The following is a 20533-nucleotide window of genomic DNA, read 5'->3' on the forward strand; positions in this document are numbered from 1 at the left end:
AGCGAAAACTTTAAAAATTTTGTACTGCTCATATGTCAGAAGTCACCTTGAGTATGCCTCGCAGGTGTGGAGCCCTTATTATCATAAATATATAGACCGTATAGAGGCGATTCAAAAACGTTTTATTAAATATATGTGCTATCATCAAAAAATAGCATACCATTCGGACAACTATCTAAGCCTATGTAAGAAATTTCATATCCTACCATTAAAAACTCGACGCATGATAGCTGACTATACTTTATTATCAAAGACGATGTCAAATGAGTTAGACTGTCCTCAACTACTTTCTAAATTCTCGATTAATGTCCCCACTAAATTCACCAGGTTCAACCCACCATTAGCTGTACCAATAGCATCTACTAACTACAGACAAAATTCGTATGTTGTGAGAGTGAGTCGCAACTTCAACAAGCTATGCCGGGATTATGATCTTGACGTATTCACTACAAATGCAACGTCGATTAGAAACAGTTTGAGCCTTAAATTTTTTGATAATTTGATTTCTTAAAATTTGTATCAGTTGAAACCATATTACTTATTTTATAGTTGAAACCATATTACTTATTTTATTGTAAGTAGCTTGTTGTTCTTTTTGGTTCCTTGGCCATACTATCGTTTAAACCTTTTGCTATAAGTACTTGTTTTGCATGTATCCTATTTAAGAAACATTTCTATATAATGTAATTAAGACCGTTCACAATATCATGTATAATTTTATCTGTTACTTAGAGGTGAAAACTTGTAATTGGCTTTCTGATAATCATACATAAAATTGCCACCGACATTACTTAGCTGTAAGTTTTCCATGTTATATAAATAAATAAATAAATAAATAAATAAATTATTAGGTATGCGAGTTCCTCGTCAGTCGAGTTGATAAACGACGCGACTAACAGCGCCGGCTTTAATGAAATAGCAACGACACGGTATGTACATTGTACACTCCCATCACTTACATTCTTGGAGCTTTATTTTCTGTATATTTTTTCTGGAATGCCACGGCCCACGGCCCACGGCCCACGAACTGAGACTAACTGTCGCACTTAGAGACTAATGCATAATATTATACTTAACATTATGTTTCTTTCTCTCTATGGATTAATGATACATTGCTAATTCAACATTTTGACATAATATGCCTCATACACTATCTGTCAAACTCTTCATTAAATTGAAGGTTAATTGTAATTAAATGTCTCTGAGTACGGCGGTAAGTATATTAATTATTAATATTAAACTTCAATTTAACGAAGAGCTTGATAGATAGGTATTTATGGTAGTTTATGTCAAACTCTTCATTTAGGTAATTATAATATTATAGTTATGTGACCAAATACCAATATTCGCCTTTGAGTGCGACAGTAAAGGTATGTCTGTGTAGTATGTAGGTAAACCGTACCTAAATAGCAGCACAGCACATAAAAAAAGGCAACTTGACCTACTTTTTTTCTTCATGCTATTAATCGCTTCTTAATCATTCCTTTTCACCAAAAAAACTAATATTTTAATATTTTAAAGAGTTGAAAACCATAAAAATGTTGACTTATAAATAATATGCCTTTTAAATGGCGCCAAAAACACTGTCCGCCATGGTGTGACGTCATATTTTTTTATTTTATACTTTCCTTATTGAACATTTTTTTATGTGCTACACGTACGAAGTGCCAAAAAAAGAAAAGAATTAAAATATAAGAAATGAGAAATCATTTGTAATATTGAAAACTTTTGGAGAAAAGTTTAGGCCATTTCATTTCCCAACTACAGTAAATGGAGATAACATAATATTATGAAACTGATGTTTTATTTGAATTAATTAAAAATAAAAAATATTTCACAAATCTTTCTAGGCTTATTATTATTATTTATGTACAGATACACTTACCTACATAATTATTATATTAACGAGCACGTTAAAATATAGAAAATATTTAATTATTAGTATGATGACGTCACATCCAAATCGGAAGTACCGCAAAAGCGTTTTTGTCAGTACAAATTAAATAATCGGCAAAGTGAGAGTTGGACTCGCGCACGAAGGTAGTGTTTCAAACAGCTTGGACCCCTTGGAATACGCCGAAATGTAGCTTCACTCTCATGCATCCTCTATCGGTTGTATCACGGGGAGTGCTCTGAGGAATTGTTCGGAATCACACCACCTGCAACTTTTCGCTATCGTCCCACGCGAAAAACATACCATCCTCATCATCTTGATGAGTGGCAGTTTTCCACCGTGAGTTTGTCGCGTAAGTTTCTGCCGCGCACTGTAAAACTCTGGAACAAACTCTCACCAGCAGTATTTCCGGACCTATACGACCTGCAAACCTTCAAGAAGAGAGCGTATTCCCTCTTAAAAGGCCGGCAACGCACCTGCAGCTCTTCTGATATTGCGAGTGTCCATGGGCGACGGTAGTTGCTTACCATCAGGTGACCCGTTTGCTCGTGTGCCCCCTTATTTCATAAAAAAAATTCAACTCTCTAGCTATTACCATTCTTAAGTTACAGCCTAGTGACAGACAGACAGACAACGAAGTCTTAGTAATAGGGTCCCGTTTTTACCCTTTGGATAAGGAACCCTAAAAATATAAAATCATATTTTCAAATCGACTTTATTTATCAATCATAAGGTTTTATTTGAGGATAAGGGTGAAATACGGTTTCCTAGTCCAAGTTCTACTAGAAATATGCATTTGTTCAATGACACAGGCGCGGTCCGAAGGGGGGGGGGGTCACAGGGGACATGCCCCCCCCCCCCCCAAATCTCAAAATCTTGCCAAATAATAATAATAATTTCTAGTTATCCTTTATCAGCGATATTTTTTTTTGTGTGACCTCCTCCAAAACTTCATGCTGCGACCGCGCCTGCAATGACATTGAATATAGGTCAAGTAGCCTATAAAGTGATAACACCTCTGTTGTGATAATATTGCCCCACAGGCCACAAATAAAGTTTACTGTGAAAGCAGCGCTTAAAGAGTTATCTTGATTTCTACGTTTCTACGAAAAATGCCTAAATTTTCCCTAGGTAGTTATATTGCAAAGTCAAAGTCAAATAAAAAAGTAACTTTTTTAGCGCTGCTACTTTTCTATTTATAGGGACGCTAAATGATAATCTGTTTGTTTAGTTTTCACTACATAAGTAAGTACATAATACCTCGGTATATAATAACTTTACTTTCTGACTCAATCATTTGGATACTCGTTTGGAAAATTTGCCGACCGCGAACTGTTGTCTAGACACGCGGTATCGTGTCAAGCCAATTTCCAGCATAACAGAATTTGCAGCTACTTTTATAAAGTAATAATAATAAAAATAATAATATTCTTTATTTGCATAAATATGGTACAATAAGGTGTAAGTAGATTAGATCTAACTTGGCCAGTTTTCATTACATCAGTCATTTATTATCGAATTTAGCGAAAATGATTGTAAAAACATAGTTATAGATTATGATAGATCATTTTTCCTACTTTGATCCTTATGATTTTTTCAGAAATCAATATTTAAGCTCCTACACCTACGGTAAATGTACCGGGACCCAAGCGACAGGATAAAACTGAATATTTCTGATCATGAATAATTAGACCCTATAACAACTATGGCACCATAAGGCAAAGATAGACAAAAATTTGTGCTTTTTGTATGGGAGCCCTAAATATTTATTATATTTGAATTTTATTATTAGTTATTAAAGTACAAATACAATTAAAAATTCAATGCATATTTTAACTGTCTGCGCAAACGAAAGTCCATGGAGAATCCGTTCTAAATCTTTAGAATATTATAAAATTATTGCATAATATTTTTGTATGAAGTTTTGGGGGCTGCCGGCTGGCATGCAGTATAATTTTATTTACTTAATTGTAAATTAATCAATATATAAGTAACACAATGTAATATAATATACAAATAACTATTTGTTGAAAAGAGTGTAAGTAAAATAAAAGGTGTAATACTTTATTAGATAATCAAATTAAAGCTCTCGGCCTTTTGTGTTTCAATACGCTCATGATGTAACATTAAAGACGACATAAAAGGGATTCCTCTCTGTCAACCCTTTGTCCCGGGGCGGTAGAGATGCGGCCTGCGCCCCGGGACAATCATAATGAGGGACAATTAACGCGCCTTCCAGACGAATCGAATAAACTTGAATTTCCATAAACATCCGGTTAAATTACGCTTGGTTACCTATTTCCCTGGAAATGTAAACTAAGAGAATTAAGCGACTAGAGCCGCCCACGGACCATAAAAGTTATAAACGTGTATTCGCTCTACCTGGCTCTACTAACTGCTCTACATCTCTCTTACATATCCTTAGCTCTTTGTCAATCTCTCAATAACAACATTTTTCAATTTTGATTTGGCTGGGTAAATCGTAAGTTAGTGGCAGATGCTTCGATGTCGACCATAAATCCCGGCAAATGTTGTTTTGCCTGTTTTCCTAGTTCACCTATTTTTCTCTTGAAGTTTTTTCAGATTTTTTTTCTATAAGCCTCACGGAGCTCGAGATCTTTGCAACGAATGCAAAACCGTGGAAATCGGTTTGTGCGTTCTGGAGTTATAGCGTCAGGAAGGAAAACCCGACTTATTTTTATATAATAGATTATCAAGTCGAAGAATAAAGAAAGCCGCGATAAATAAGCGTTTATCTCTATTCGTGTTCAAGTAATCACCTCAATATTTAGTAATTGAGGGAATACTAAAATATATATTGCGATTTGCGATGTCGTCGTAAAGAATAAAGATGGATGATACAATCAGCGCGGGAATCGCGGGCGGGGCGGTGCGGGGCGGTGCGGGGCGGTGCGGGGCGGTGCGGGGCGGTGCGGGGTGGGGTATCGTTTGAACCGGGATTAGGGACGGGATAGGCCGCGATATCGCGCGGTTAGTAATGGGATCGGGCGGAAATATGTGCGGGCGAATATCCGCACGCCGCTAAACTCCGGATTACCGCGCTATGATGTTTGACCCAATCTAAGATATTGCGTAATCAAAAAACGACTCGCTGGTTTAAGGGCCTCCGCTGTAAATGTGAAATTGTTTATTTCTGGCAATGTCATTCTAAATAAAAGCGGCTACACACGCGTAAATATATTGCTGTAATCTATGGAATATTGTATATTACCTATGTACTTTTCAGATAAAACTGTTTTAAGTGTTGCTACTGAGCTTAAAACACATAGGAGTCTTTACTTAAGAGACTTAGAAGCTTTTACCTTGTACAGTGTACCATAGAAATTCACCTCGTAAATTTATATTCACCTAGATACATTCTCGGCGGAGTTCCACGGTATGACTAATTATAAAGACTGCGCAACATTAGCTCATAAGCGTTAACATAGTTAGGAGTTTCAGCTGAGCACTCAGCCAACTTTCACAAGAGGCAGCTTATTCGCGGTTAATTGTCGTGTTAACAATTCCTCCACTTCCAAACCGCGCCAACCGCGTTATACTTACGTGACTTACTTTCTGATAACTTTGCCATACTACTTTACTTTACGATAGAACTACGTTTTGAATTTTGATGTAAGTTTTTAATTGTTATGCCAGGGGATCCAAATTGTTCTAGTTGGTCCTTTGATCTTATTAACTCTATCAGGGGTAATTACATAACATGTAATTTAAAACATAAAATTAGGTTTTAAACTTTAAATTATTCCGGTGAAACTCCCAGTCGTGTCAGTTTGGAAATAAAAAAATAAAATAGAAATAAAAATTGTTTTATTTCTGAATAGATTTTAAGAAAATACTTTCAGAACGTTGATATACTACGTTGCCTACCACCGGTTCGGGAACTAACCCGGCGTAAGAAACTCGCACGGGGCCCACTTTTTTACCAACAAAAACTGTAACTTACAATTATACAATGCTGTTGTAACTTAAAATTATACAATGTCAATTACATACATACATATTGTAAGTCATAATATAATGATGTAGAAGTAGCCTTGCAAGCAGCCATCCTACTCCCAAGATGTGCCATCGCTTATGAAATCATTGACCTTATAATAGGCTCTGGCACACAAACGCTCTTTGACTACTTTCTTTTTATTAATGGAAAATTTTTGAACGTTTTCTGGGATTTTATTGAAAAGGCAAGGAATACATTGACCTTTAAAAGATTTACTGACTTTACTAAGTCTGATCACTGGCAAATCTTTATTCTATATAATAATAATAATAATACTCCCCACACCGGTTTCGGTGACGGTGGCCGGTTTCATTGAAACCAGACCAGGTACGCAGGAGTAATTTTATAGTGCCCAAGTGTGTGCGCAGTACACAAGAGCACTCTCTATTCCTTTACTCTCATAACCCAGTGGGACGGAAGACCGACACGACTGGCGAGAGATCAGGCGCAGGACCGACTTTTTACATGCCCATCCGACGCATGGATCATCTTACTTGTCAGACAATCAGGTGATCAGCCTGCATAGTCCTAACCAAACTTGGAAATAACATCTTTCCAACGCGGGATTCGAACCCACGACCTCCGGAGTCGAGAGCGACGCTCTAACCACTAGACCACGGAGACCAAATAAAATACATATTACAGACTATGCAGACTATGTATCGTATAGTTGTTTATTTTTCCTAGGTTTTAAGCGTGGCTTTGTCTGCACTCTGCTTGAGTTAATTTCGTAGGAAAACTTACTTTCTTCATTTATTGATGCTACATGTATAATGTTAGTTCCACGTAGGAACAGCGGACTATCCACTGTTCACAACAGTAAACACTAAACAACTCCTAACTCGAAACTTACGTTCGTAAGTCCCTATTGTAAACAACTAAGAAACTCGGTACAGAACAATTGTACAAATAGAATTACCCTATATTATTTCATTCACAAGCGTTCACACCGTTGGTCGGTCTTGGATTTCTCCTCATTTCGAGATAATTAATTCTATAATTTAAATACTGTATGGAGAGTCTGGCCACAGGAATCCGATAGCCAGTTAATCCCAGTCTTTGAAGCACAATAATTATTGTGTGGGTCCGGAGTATCTTGGATGCACAGTCAGCCCGTGCCCACGCTCTGATAAATATACCTACGACAGTCAGTGCCCGATCTATACTAACTACTTAGCCGCTTCGAGCGAAGATCATTTTCGCCGCCCTTTACACATACAGAATGAGCTGGTTTTGTGACGGTATGATGAGGGGAAAATTTAAGTAACCTGATTAAATGTTTCCACTATCCCACCTGAGTAAGTTGGAAGGTGAAATTCTCAAAGTTGGGTGGTGACTAGGTTGGAAGAATATAATATTAGTTAATTTTGCCGTCCTTCATTTTTTGCCGGTCTGGCCCCCCTTAGTTCGGGCCCTCCCTGACGACAGTTATACTATATGAGTCTACTGTGATGTGGACACGTAATAAGGCGCATTAGTAGTCTAGTCATAATATTATCACTAGCTGTTTGACCGAGCTTTGCTCGGTATCCGATGAAAATGACATTTTCTAGAAATGATTTCTAGCTAGATCGATTTATCGCCCCCGAAACCCCCTATATACTAAATTTCATGAAAATCGTTGGAGCCGATTCCGAGATTCCAATTATATATATAACTAGCTGTTACCCGCGACTTCGTCCGCGTCAACAAAATGTGAAAAGTTGATAATAAAGACAGAAATTTTTCTACTCTATTACAAAGGCAGCAGCAGCCTTTCTGTATGTCTATCTCTAGGAGCTGTATCTCTAGAATCCTCCTCCTTTTTGGAAGTCGGTTAAAAAGTAGCCTAAGTTACTCCTTATTACATCAGCTATCTTCCAATAAAAGTCCCGTCGAAACCGGTCCAGCCATTTCGAAGATTAGCCGGAACAAACAGACAGACATACAGACAGACAAAAATTCTAAAAATTGTTATTTTGGTGTCTGTACCATCAAAATGTTCATATGCATGTAGTAAAAAACGGTTATTTGAATATTACAAACAGACACTCCAATTTTATTTATATGTATAGATATGTATAGATATACATATACAAGAATTGCTCGTTTAAAGATATAAGATAGCATTATGCATGTGTCCTACTACAACGTGTTTCTGGGCCGTTTGAGTTTTATATCTCGTTACAACATTAAATTGAAAAAGTTACCCGCCTCCCCCCTTCGGCCGCCCCCTCGCAGGAAATTACTGTCGTTATACACCAATATATAATACGCCGATCACACGAGTTACACGACTTTGATCAGTTAAACGGCTTAAATATGATTTTAAAAACTTTTCTACATTTTTGTACATGAACCGGTGTGTAAAGATGCTATGAAATAATATTATATCAGTTTATTTTTTAAATGTATTTATCTACATATTTTGCTGTAGTAGATGCGTCTACTTATGATCTGTCCTTTACTGGTCCTTTATTATTGGCATCCTAAAATAAAAGCTCTGTCCAAGTTTAGAAAACTTCGAGAAGTATTTTTAGATGCTGAGCTTTCGGAGATGGATCTCGGTCGTCTTTTTATGTTCATAGTTGTACAATAATTGATGAGGTCAATAAAAATACAAGATAAAGAAATAAAATACATTTATTACAAGATCATGTCAAACATGCCGGTGATGCAACCGTGACGCGTCATTGCGTCGTCGGCGCGAACGACGATACCGACGGGTCCCTGGCTAGGGGCATATTTACACGATGCTGCATTTTATATAAATGACATATTGATATATACAGGCTCACACGAGCTCACAGGGAAATGGACGAAACTAAGCCTAACTTTAACTATTAATGTCTTTTATAAACGAATTGGAAATGTTCACTGGCGAATGCACAACTTTCAGTTCCCACGATTTCCCAGTTCCACAACACCCCCCCGACCGTCCTTCACTATTCACTTGTCCTTCAATGGAATTATATTAAAATTCGCTAAGCAGCCGGCGGCGAGGAGGTCGCGGCGTCAAAAGTGCGCGCGCGAGTTTCCGTTCCAGCGGCCGGCCGCCGGCGCCTCCGACGACGCCAGCGACACGTCCGTGGACGGCGGCGGCGCCGGGTAGTACACGGTGGGCGCCGGAGACGTCGTGCGCCGCGCGCGCCCCGTCCGCCCGACACCGCCCGGCGCCCGCCCGTCCGACCGCCGCAGCGTGCCGTTCCGCGCCAGCCGCAGCGACACGCGCTCGCCGCACGACGCGAACGAGTCGTCGCGCGTGTGCTCCGGCGAGTCGCGCAGCCCGCGCCGTCGCAGCCGCCCGCCGCAGAACATCTTCAGGAACACGCGCTTGAACTTCTCGCCGAAGATGACGTAGATGACGAAGTTGACGCTGCTGTTGATGGTCACCAGCAGGTTGCTCGTCTTCACGAGCGGGTCGAGATCATCGAACGCGTCGCCCATGAACACCTCGAACGCGTTCGTCACCAGCGGCAGCAGGTTGCACAGGAAGAACACGAGCACCACCACCAGCAGCATCGTCGCCAGCCCGAGCTCGCGGCGCTGCACGCGCGACAGCCGCGCGCGTTCCGCCTGCGCGCGCCGCACCTGCCGCACGATGCGTGCGTTGAGCGCCGCCAGCGCGGAGAAGGGCACGATGTACATGACCACCAGGTACATCCAGTGGATGTAGACGGCCACGTAGCGGTCGGTGCGGAAGCGCGTGTCGGCGCGCACGCAGTAGATCACCTCGCCGTCGGCGCCAGCCTCCGCCACTACCTCGGCCTCGAAGAACTTGGGCGCGTTGTAGGCGAGCGCGAAGGCCGCCGTGCCCAGCACGTACCAGCGCGCGCGCGACGACGTGCACAGCGCCTTGGCGCGGAAGGGGTGGCACACGGCGACCCAGCGCTCCACGGTGACGATGAGCGTCAGGTACACGGACATGGTCTGCGCGGCGTTGGCCAGCGGGTAGGCGTAGGGCGTGATGTGCGGGCACACGTGGTAGTAGTAGTAGCGCAGCGCGCCCGTCCACGGGTACACGGCGGTCAGGCCGAACAGCAGCACGGAGGTGAGGATGAGCACGGTGTCGCACGCCGCCAGCCCCACCAGCAGGCAGTTGATGGAGGAGCGCATCTGCGGGCGCGACAACACCACCACGGCCAGCCCGTTGCCTAGCAGCCCGCCGGCGCCGATCAGGTTGAGCAGCACGGCGTGCACCACGAAGCGGAACAGCTTGTCGGAGTCGGCCACGCCGGCGTCCGTGTCGCACTCCAGCGGCGCCGAGCCGTTCATGTCGCCGCGCGCCCGCCCGCCGCGCCGCGCACCATCCTACCGCCCGCCGCCCGCGCCGCCTGCACCCTGCTGCATCTGGAATAGATACGTTTACCCTTTGAGTGCACTGTTCTATTCAAATGATCAATAAAAATAAAATTAACTATGCTAGAATTGAACTAAAACTAGCCAAACGACAATAATTTAGCTATAAAATATTGAATTGACAGGAGATTATTTTCGTACTCTACGAAAAATGGCGTCAGTGACAAAAAGACATAAACCGATCATGTTTTTGGAATTTGGGGCAATTTGGGGCAATAAAATACAAATTTAGTTCCGTAAGATATCAATCATGAATGAGCTTCTGTGTTGTTTGTGGGTTGAGTGTGTGATGGAGGCCACCGCCGGTAAGACGAGTGTGGCGTACAACATTATCCGATCCCCCGGTGTTGTGGGGCGGTGCAGCCATGCGCAGCTGTCGGAGCTAGCGCGCTCGGGCGCGCTGCTGCAGCCGCACTGGATTCTCTCTGCTCGCGGCCGCCCACTGCCTGAGCCCGCGCGTCGCGGTCGTGCTGTACGCCACCACCGACCCCGAGCACAGCGGGGAGGGAGCGGTCAGGCGCACGTGCACATCCAGTACCGACACTCACATGACAGTAATCAACACTATTTTAATGGATAAGAGCAAGGGGATCCCTCGACAACGTCGACCATGGTTAGTAGCAACACCATGAGTTGCAACCACCAACTTGTACCTTTTTTGGCCATTTCCAGTCAACCAGTTTTGACAATTTGAAGTAAAATGGTCGCTTTACAAAAATCTATACCGTATATTATATGGCAGTGCAGAGGGATTTATGTGTTTTATCGCAGACGGCAATCGGCAGGTTTAATTTTGCCCCGAGCGGGATTACGCGCATACAGATTGGATGAGAGTGGTATGCGCCAATGTGTGATGCGTTGGAGATTTCGAGGAACTTCTCAATTCTGTACATCACAAAGTCACATCTCATATTTTTAGATAGTATGACGCCATGATCATATTTTGTAAAATAGGCACGTGTGAGTATTTTTGCCTGTTCTCCTCACTGGGCTAAGCAGAATCGGTGGTAGGCATCATGGAGAAATTAAGTGGTTGTTTCTTATTTTCCTATTCTGAGTTTCAAACCAATTTGAAAAAAAAAATCTAATGCAATCGAAATTTAAATAACGAAGTTAACTTCGAATATTTCTGACGACATCTGTGGCTCAGTGGATGAGCGTGTCGGTAACTCACGCCGAGGGTCGCGGTTCGAATTCCGCCGACGGAACAAAAAGTTTTCAAAGTTCCTGTATCATGGATGTGTATTAAATATGTGTATCATATAATAAAAATGTTAAATAATATAATGTATAGTATAAAAATATTAAATATGTTTCCGCGTTGTCTGGTACCCGTAACACAACTCACAAGACCTTCAGGTACTTACCACGGGACCAGACTGACGTGCTGTGAAGCGTCCATAGATATTATTTAAAAAAACTACATCGCAGCCGAAGTTAATGTTAATTAAGTATCTCCAAGTTTTAGTATTTTATTTAATTGTTCCCGACCCGCGCGCCGTATCGAGGCGGCGGAATTCCCAGCGGGGAGTTAGTCGTATGAAATTACCGAGAAGAATGCAGCCGGGGGCTCCGGGGAGTCTTTGTCAACACGCTTTGATTGCTGAAAACTTTTGTGATTCATTCCTTTATTTCGCGCACATTTCGAGCTATAGTTTTGTGCTGAAGTTCTATTAATGAGATTAAAGCTAAAGTTGACTGGTATTTAAAAAGCCATATCGTTTCTTCTTATACCTATATAAAATTATCGTGTCCCAATGTTAGTTACCGTGCTCCTCCGAAACGGCTTTACTGATTTATATTATACTTACAAAGAAAAATACTAAGAAAACATAAATTGTGCAAATTAGCAGTCTTACAGCTTTGCGTTTTCTTCAGAGAACTAAGCTCGAGGCTCTAAGCGGAATTGTGTCTCGAGTGCTATTGATATTGAAAAGGAAAATATGAACTTAAGGCGACGCCTTGATAATTTGGCTTTAGCGATATCGATTTTTCTCAGCAATTAAAGCTAAGAAATTAAAGTTGATTGTCAGTATTCATCGTATCTTTGTCTTTGAATGGGGATTGTCCATTTTTTTTTAATTTTGCTCATTACAAAAACATTTCGAGGAATAAGGTCAGTGATCAGTTTTCTGTATATAAACGAAAAAAATACCCATTAGTTACTTATATTTTGGAACAAATATGTTTAACCTTAGTTTCACCTTCAATGGCGTTAAATTAGCAATAAATTCGACCAACATTACGTTTCGAACTTTTGGTAAGCTTCTCGTATCAGCTTTCACATAATGAGAACTCGCATTTGACGAACCAGCCATTATAAATAAGATTGAAAGGAAATTAAAAACACTGCAGAGTTCAATTAGCCGCCGATGATGACGTCATAGCGAAACTTTATAAATTTATTGAGAAAAAACTAGCCAATGAATTTCAAAATTATTTAATTTGTGTTCTTAAAATACCCTATTTTAACGAAAAAAATATCAAAAGTACATGTGATTTTTTTTGGACAATGCCCATTACCCATAGCATAACACGATTGGTCAACTTTTATAACACAGAAAAATCAATCAAAAAGACCTCTGTAAAAAAGGATTCGTATTTTGCCAACAGCGGCGAGTGATTTAAGCTTACAAAATTTATATATAGATTGGTTCAAGCATACAATTTAATTTGCCCATAGCTCATATGAAATGTATTTATGGTTTTTAATTACGCGACAAAAACCATTTTGTCGCTTACGCCCTTTCCATTTTTTGCTGTTCCATTGCTTATTTTCGGCCGCCGGCTTCTCATAGAAAACAAGCAATCTAAAACAATATCCAAAACGGTTTTTTACTTTAACGCGGCGTCACCTTAATGATTTTGTTGTAGTACAAAATATATCTAGATATTTGTATCTAATTGCCCATGATCGATATCAATAATTGTGCACGATATAAACAGCTCGGTAGTAATCATTGGCATGGAGATACTATGAGTCCCGGGAAGGACATAGGATACTTTTAATCCCGAAAAAATGTATGGTTCCCGCGCGATAAACAAATTTTGATGAAACGGAGTTGTGGGCGTCATCTTATTTTATAATATTTTATGACTCTTTATTAATTATTAAAGATACCTTTACTAATTTAAGGCACACGTTGTGTCAGTTGATATCTAACGCAAATGTCAATGTTTAAAATGTTGAGAGACGGCAGTCGTCGCCTCGTATTGGGAGCATGTTGTCGGGTTGTCGGTAATGAGCCGATGACATGTCACATGAATATCAAAGCAGTACGCCTGTTGCCAGCGGGCCGCAGCTATTACTGGTGAGTGGTGGTTCGGAACGTGTTTACTGTTTAGTATCATTATTACCTGTGAGTATATTATGAATGCGAAAGTGTGTCTGACTGTTTGTACCGTACTGATTTTGATGAAATTTAGTATGGGCATACTTTGAGGATATTATGTATTTAATTTACATCCGTGTAAAATGTACGGTTCCTAAGCGATGAAATAATTAATAATTTAATTATGGTTTTAAATCTCGGTATCTGTCTCACTCCTTTAATGTCTTTCTAAAAACAACGCCTTAAAACTTTAATTCGTTATACTAAAAACTGCCCCGTTTCTAGGACAATCACATTAAATTGAAAGTTCGGCTTCGGCTGGCAAAAAATAATTAAAAAGTGAGAACTTTACAAAATAATATTTAACGAAAACTTCGTCTCCTCGTCTAGTGCATAGAGGCTCAGAAAACTTCACCGTCCGCAGCAGCCCTGGAATAAGATATATTATTATAGACAAAAAGATCCTCTCCTCAGTCAGATAATAAAAATTCTTTTGAAAATTGCGATAAAACCCCAAAATATTAAGAAAGGCATGAATTTTTCTAGTCACGTAAGACTTATGTAAATAATAAGTTGTGATGTTCATATTATATCATGGTTGTTTGCTCTACGTAAAAATTCGGAGCAGGCAAGTTCCAATAATACTGTAGATTAATAAATATCCTGATGTAGAATGTAGGCGATAATTTTAGCTATTGGACGGAAAACGTTGAGATTTTACAACGGTACTACAGTATTTGCAAATCGAACACGTTTGCAGCTAGTCACGTAAAATTACCAGCCAGCAAAAATGTCGACGCGACGACTGGTCATATCGACCTCATATAGGCTTATACAAGCTAAAAGAGACTACTTTGTACCGAGTGTTCTCAATTTATTATTTTTTTTGTATATACCGGACTCTTTTAAAAACAAGATGTCTTCATTATACAAAAACAAAAGAAATTTTTCGAAAGACTCTACCAAACCTTCCATAATCATTTTTATTCAGTGCAATCCCCTATGGATAAGGAAAATGGCCTTTTAAACCCTAGGTGCTTAGTCAAATAATTGCATTCACTAGACTCAAATTTAATTTAGGGATTTTATACAACGCATCGCGTGCGCCATGAGACAGCCCGGCCAGGCCGCGGCGGCCATCGAGATTTATACCTTCGTATGAAACCGCCATAGACGACGCGCACCTGGCCGCAACGCGACCTGCGGCCACACCATACTTTCGATGGCCGCTAGTGCGCGCCAGGGCTTAGTAATGCGGTAAGTACATCAAATTCCGTAAATTTTTTACATCCAATAAATAGGAGAAATCAGTGTGTTTTGCTAGTAGTAGCTCGTATTGCCAAGTGCTGGGGTATCGGTCGCACGGAGGTTCCGGCGGTCCTGTCGTCAACCGCGGCGCGGCGCACTAGTAACTCTTTACCACTTGGTAAAGAGTGTACTAGACTCAGCAATATATTATTGTTTAAAGGCTTTTAATCGAGTTACGCGCATCGTGTGCGAGCTGTACATTTTGAGGGCATAGACGATTGTGATCCTAGAAGACCCAGCAGCGAATTGTGGTAGCGACTCTTAAATAATGTCCTCGTGTCAAAAAAAAATGGCTGATTCTAACTGGTTATTTAAAAAGCAGTAAGAGTGGTAAGATAATACCTATATATAAAAAGTCAAAAACTCCTACGTGACAATACCGGCTCTCTAGCAGATCATTTATCAATATAACGTCGTAAAGAAGAACTAACGTTGTAACCGAACCCGACACAAAAAGCCTAGACACGCACATGTAATTAGACTCAGATACGTCGTTAGCAGCCATCACTGTCTTGAACGAGCACACGCAGCGTCTACCCGCAGACGCTGACGTCACGCTATCAGCGTACTCCAAGGCGCTCGCACGTCTCCAATAACACCCGAGCGATATAAAATAGTAATAAGTGTTTCAGATGGTCAGTTTTTTTGGTCTCGAGATACATATATCTCGCTGTTATAGCGCTGAGATATTGCCTCATAAGGTATTCGAGTGGGTCGGCGACGCGCGACGCGGCGCGCGGCGCAATATCAGGTTCAGGTGTAAATCCAGTTGTCTCGGCTGTCTGCTTGTAACGACGATCAATGTATCACTGTTCACACGACGATATATTATGTCATATTGCTAGACTGTGACGATATTGTCCGATTTTCGTAAGTTATTCAGAGCATATTTTTTGAGTCAATTTTTAGAATAGGAGATATACTAAACTTGTCTGTTAGTTGTGTACTGTGTATGGAAGATTTTGGATATATGATGAGCCATTATTTAACTACATTAAGAGAAACCTTCGCCTTTTTTATTCTTCCAAACAGGCTCGAGGCAAAGAAAATATCCTCTTAATGCTAAGTACTCACATACGGTTTTGCTCGATAGTTTTACTCCAAATCGAGTAATAATTACTGTGTGAACCGCAAAACTCACAGCTCGAAGGATTGATGGAACCGGATCGAGCCGGATTGACGGAATGAAATATATCGATTTAGAATAAAACTATCGAGCAATGCTGAATTTGTGGACGAAAACCCGAGCCGCGGGTTTTGCTCGACGTTATTGCTCGATCGAGCAAAACCGTATGTGAGTACTTAGCATAACACCGACCGAGCTCGTTCTTTTTCCTAACGCAGTTCAATAGACTTGTGTCTTACGAACATTGAGAGGTCTTGACGGTGACGGTGATGACGGTGACGCGGCGCTACACCGACATCGTCACAGATACGCTGCGCGTACGCACCCGCCCGCATATCATAACTGCGCTCATAATGTGGACTTGTTCATAAATGTTGCGAAGCGCTGCAGTTGTGTGTTTTCTTACGGCCGCCGTGCTGATCAATTGTAGAAAGCTTTGCATCTTTCGTAAGTTTAATATCTTCATATACAACATTCATAAAATATCATAATATAATACTTTGATATTTATCTATTTACATATTGAAGATCGCATATTCAATAACATATATTTTCAATATGATTGAATGTCCACAAAGACGACTGTTGTTTGTCAAATAAAGAGCCCCCGCCGCCTCCCGCCGCCCCCCGCCGCCCCCCGCCGCCCCCGCATCATTTATGGTCGTATGTTGTATGAATTTGCAGCAGGAGTATTATTGTTTTGTGCGAGTACGAGTTAAGGCGATTGCGTAAAGTGTGCGGCTTGTATCGCTGAAAGGCAATGCGATGAAGGCGATATTATAATAACAAGGGAATTGGTGTTCTGTTTCTTACAAAAGTATTTCTATTCTTGTCTTTAGCTTCCACGAAACTGATAAAATAAGCATATTTGTTGAGACCGATTATATTGCCTGTTTGGTATTTTTAAGAATACAATTTTGCCGTTTAAACATATCGAGACTGCATCCAAACTATGTTATATTATTATATGGTTGTGAGTTTGCCTTCTCAATATTTATGATACATAAATACTCGTAGATATTGAAACATTATAATATCCTAAACTGAAATATTTTTGGTAAATCCGCACTCGAAAGCCAATGGTTTTTCAATCACGAGTTTTAAATTAAATCGTCAGCGAATGGAACTGTTTACAATAAAGAGGCTGGAATTTAATGAAAATTGTAATATTGTGTCAATAGCTCGGTGCGGCGGCGGTGAGATTAGCGGGCGCGGGCGCGGTGCAGCGGACGTCCGGTGATAGCGCCGAGCTGCGGGCTAGCAGGGATATTATTGCACAGCTACGTCATCGTAGCATTATCGAGTGTATAAAAGCTCTTGTAATTTTCATTTTATTAAAAGCTTTTATTTAACTTGCTCTGTATGTATGTAAGTATGTATGTTCGGGTGAAATCTTGGAACTCAATTTTGGAGTAGATATATTTAACCGATCGAGCTGAAATTTTGCAGGCACGTTTAGTTTGGATGACAATACATGATATTGTATGTGACATCACTCTAAATCCAATATGGCCGACCATCCAAGATGGCAAAATTCATAATTCATTCATATTCATAATTCGTTTATTATCTCACCACATTAAGATCAAATACAATGTTATGTAGTACATACTCAACAAACTTGGCACTGGTTATGTGGGAGACTGGTGCCTAAACTAGGCGTAGCCTGTATTTCAGGACACCAGGATCTCCAAGCAAGGTAAAAGTATTCCAACTACATATTTACAACAAAGCAGTGAAACAATTATCAATGTGTTGCCTATAGGGTAATAGTGTGACAGTATAGTGTGTGTGTGTGTGCGTGCGTGCGTGCGTGCGTGCGTGCGTGCGTGCGTGCGTGCGTGCGTGCGTGCGTGCGTGCGTGTGTGTGTGTGTGTGTGTGTGTGTCAGTCAGGTACAGTAATGAGAGTTTCAGTGTTTATGTAAGATAGTGTTAGCAGCCATTCATTAACTCTTTTTTTGCATGCTCTCATGGTTAGGGAGTAAATGTTTATTGTCTTATTAATTTTTTTATAAACATATCCCCCCAGAAAACTAAAGAAACGATTGGCGAAGCGTGTGTGAAAACGGTGCGCGGTTGCATCAAGGTTATTACGTCTTTTGCAACCGGATGGTGGGATGTAATTAAGGAGGCTATGGTGTTTGAGGACTGCATAGGATATATACAGTTGGCGTACCGTCAATGCTTTTGTTTGCTTATAGAGAGACTCAGTTGGGTAACGGAATGGAAGGCTGTTTGACACTTTGAGGATTGCCCGTTGCGCTCGTTCCAATTGTAACATAGTGTCTTTGTGTGTGCCGCCCCATGTTGATATACAGTACGTGAGTAATGGTTGGCAAAGAGTGAGATAGACCACCCTCCTCAGTCCTCCGTCCGCCACGTTTCTTAAGTTTTTAAATATTGGTATCAATTTTCTTATTCGAGACGTAAGCGCCTCTACGTGTGGACGGAAGCTGAGTGAGGGGTCCAAGATAACTCCCAGGTATTTGGTTGAGGTTGTTCTTTCCAGAGGTTCACATGTACATGGCTCAACATGGGGGTTACAAGTGTGTGCGGTGATACTATGGAATGTCAATGAGGGGGGCGTTCGTATCGCGAATGGGATGTATTTGGTTTTTTGGGTGTTAACGGTAAGAATGTTTTTGCGTAACCATTCTACTACAGTGTCGAGGCCACTTTGTGCCGTATTAAAAACGCTAGTCCAGGAATCTGAGTGGAACACGAGAGCCGTATCATCCGCAAACGTGAAAATTTTTCCATCACGTATGTTGAGCGTACACAGATCATTAATGTAGATGAGGAAGAGGGTTGGAGCAATTGCGCTTCCCTGAGGGACGCCAAAAAAATAGTTAAAAATAGTTATTTTCTATGCAGTTCTACAATATAGATATTAAATGAAAGGACTTTTTGAGAGTAACTCGAAAACGAATGTAATGTCATACTACTGGCGGCTCGTCCAAGATAGAGGTATAGTTATTTTTAATGCACTTCTGCAATATGGGTATCAAATGAAAGGGATCATTGAGAGTAACTTGGAAACGAATGTAATGTCATTCTACATCCAATATGGCGTCTCATTCAAGGTAGGGGGATATAGTTATTTTTAATGCACTTCTGCAATACGAGTATGGGTAGCAAATGAAATGGCTCATTGAGAGTAATTTGGAAACGAATGTAATGTCATTCTACATCCAATATGGCGGCTCATCTAAGATAGGGGGAATATAGTCATGTCGTGTCCTCTCGTGCCGTGTCGTGTCGTGTCGTGTCGTGTCGTGTCGTGTCGTGTCGTGTCGTGTCGTGTCGTGTCGTGTCGTGTCGTGTCGTGTCGTGTCGTGTCGTGTCGTGTCGTGTCGTGTCGTATCGTGTCGTGTCGTGTCGTGTCGTGTCGTGTCGTGTCGTGTCGTGTCGTGTCGTGTCGTGTCGTGTCGTGTCTTGTTATGTCAAGTCAAAACCAGTTGGGCATTAGAAAATGCCTGGTTGAATCCGGTCATTTTTATTAAGTGATATTTAATTTTTTAGTCGTAAAATTAAGTAAGTACGATTTCTTAAAGACTTAAATTAAGATACTCATACTCATTTTAACAAATTCTTGAAACAAAACAAACTACAATCAAGTAGACTTAAGAAATCTAGTCGAGAGATTTAACTAAAAATAATTATAAGCAAATAACTTTTTGAAAAAAAGCTTTTACTTAAATACTTTAAAAAGAAGAAAATAAATTCCTCCTTAAACATTCTAAATATTAAGTTATAACCTCAATATATTATACAATTTGCATTATTATAAAAGCTAATTTTTGATGGGGGTGTCGAAAAAGGACGTGTTCGTTCGTTTACAGTTAGCAAATATTTTACCAATATTATGTATACTAATCTGCTAAACGTTAGTCTTCCCCGGCTGTACACACTCAGCAATCTGTCGTCATGCTAATCGGGCACATTATTATTTGTCGCGCAGATGCGGGTGACGCCGCGGCCGTGACGCGAGGTCTCGGGCCGCGATACCGCCGCGCGCCGACCGCGAAATGTACGGCTACGCATTACTCACATCGAGTACGGAGTTAATGTATGACGGAGTACTGGGTGCGACATTTTTATGTATATACGTTAGGGGCTTATAAAATGCGTGAGACGTTTTTGGCGAGACGTTTGTGATTTTCAATATTTGGCAATATTATGTCGGTAGCTTCACGCGACCTAAGTGTGACCTAAGTTTAGTTTATATTGTAACGTGATGAAGCGATGCAATGAATTTTTAAATTGAATTTGACAGGCAAGTACCGCGACCGCGAGCGGCAAGCCTAAAGGTACAAGTTGGAAGCCGGCTACATGGAGTTGCAGCAGACGACGTGTCGTTGGTTAAACACTACTGGTTTCTATTTATTTTTATGAATAACTGTCGCTAGCTTCGAGTCGACACGTCGTCTACGGTTGCTTCATGACGTCGACTGCCAAACGGCACCTTTACAATTCAATGCATACCTGGATGACCGAGCTTTGCTCGGTATAACAA

The 20533-nt window shown here is 40.8% G+C and overlaps 1 protein-coding gene across 1 annotated transcript; it reads right to left on the reverse strand.

Annotated features, from left to right (window-relative positions):
* Positions 1-8516: 8516 nt before the first annotated feature.
* LOC121729760 (FMRFamide receptor-like) lies at positions 8517-10216 on the reverse strand. The gene has a single exon (XM_042118377.1). The coding sequence runs from the start codon at positions 10164-10166 to the stop codon at positions 8907-8909; it is 1260 nt and encodes a 419-aa protein (XP_041974311.1). The 5' UTR covers positions 10167-10216; the 3' UTR covers positions 8517-8906.
* Positions 10217-20533: the final 10317 nt, after the last annotated feature.

The sequence above is a fragment of the Aricia agestis genome, chromosome 8 (genome assembly GCF_905147365.1).
Source record: "Aricia agestis chromosome 8, ilAriAges1.1, whole genome shotgun sequence".
In the NCBI taxonomy this organism is placed as follows: Eukaryota; Metazoa; Arthropoda; class Insecta; order Lepidoptera; family Lycaenidae; genus Aricia; species Aricia agestis.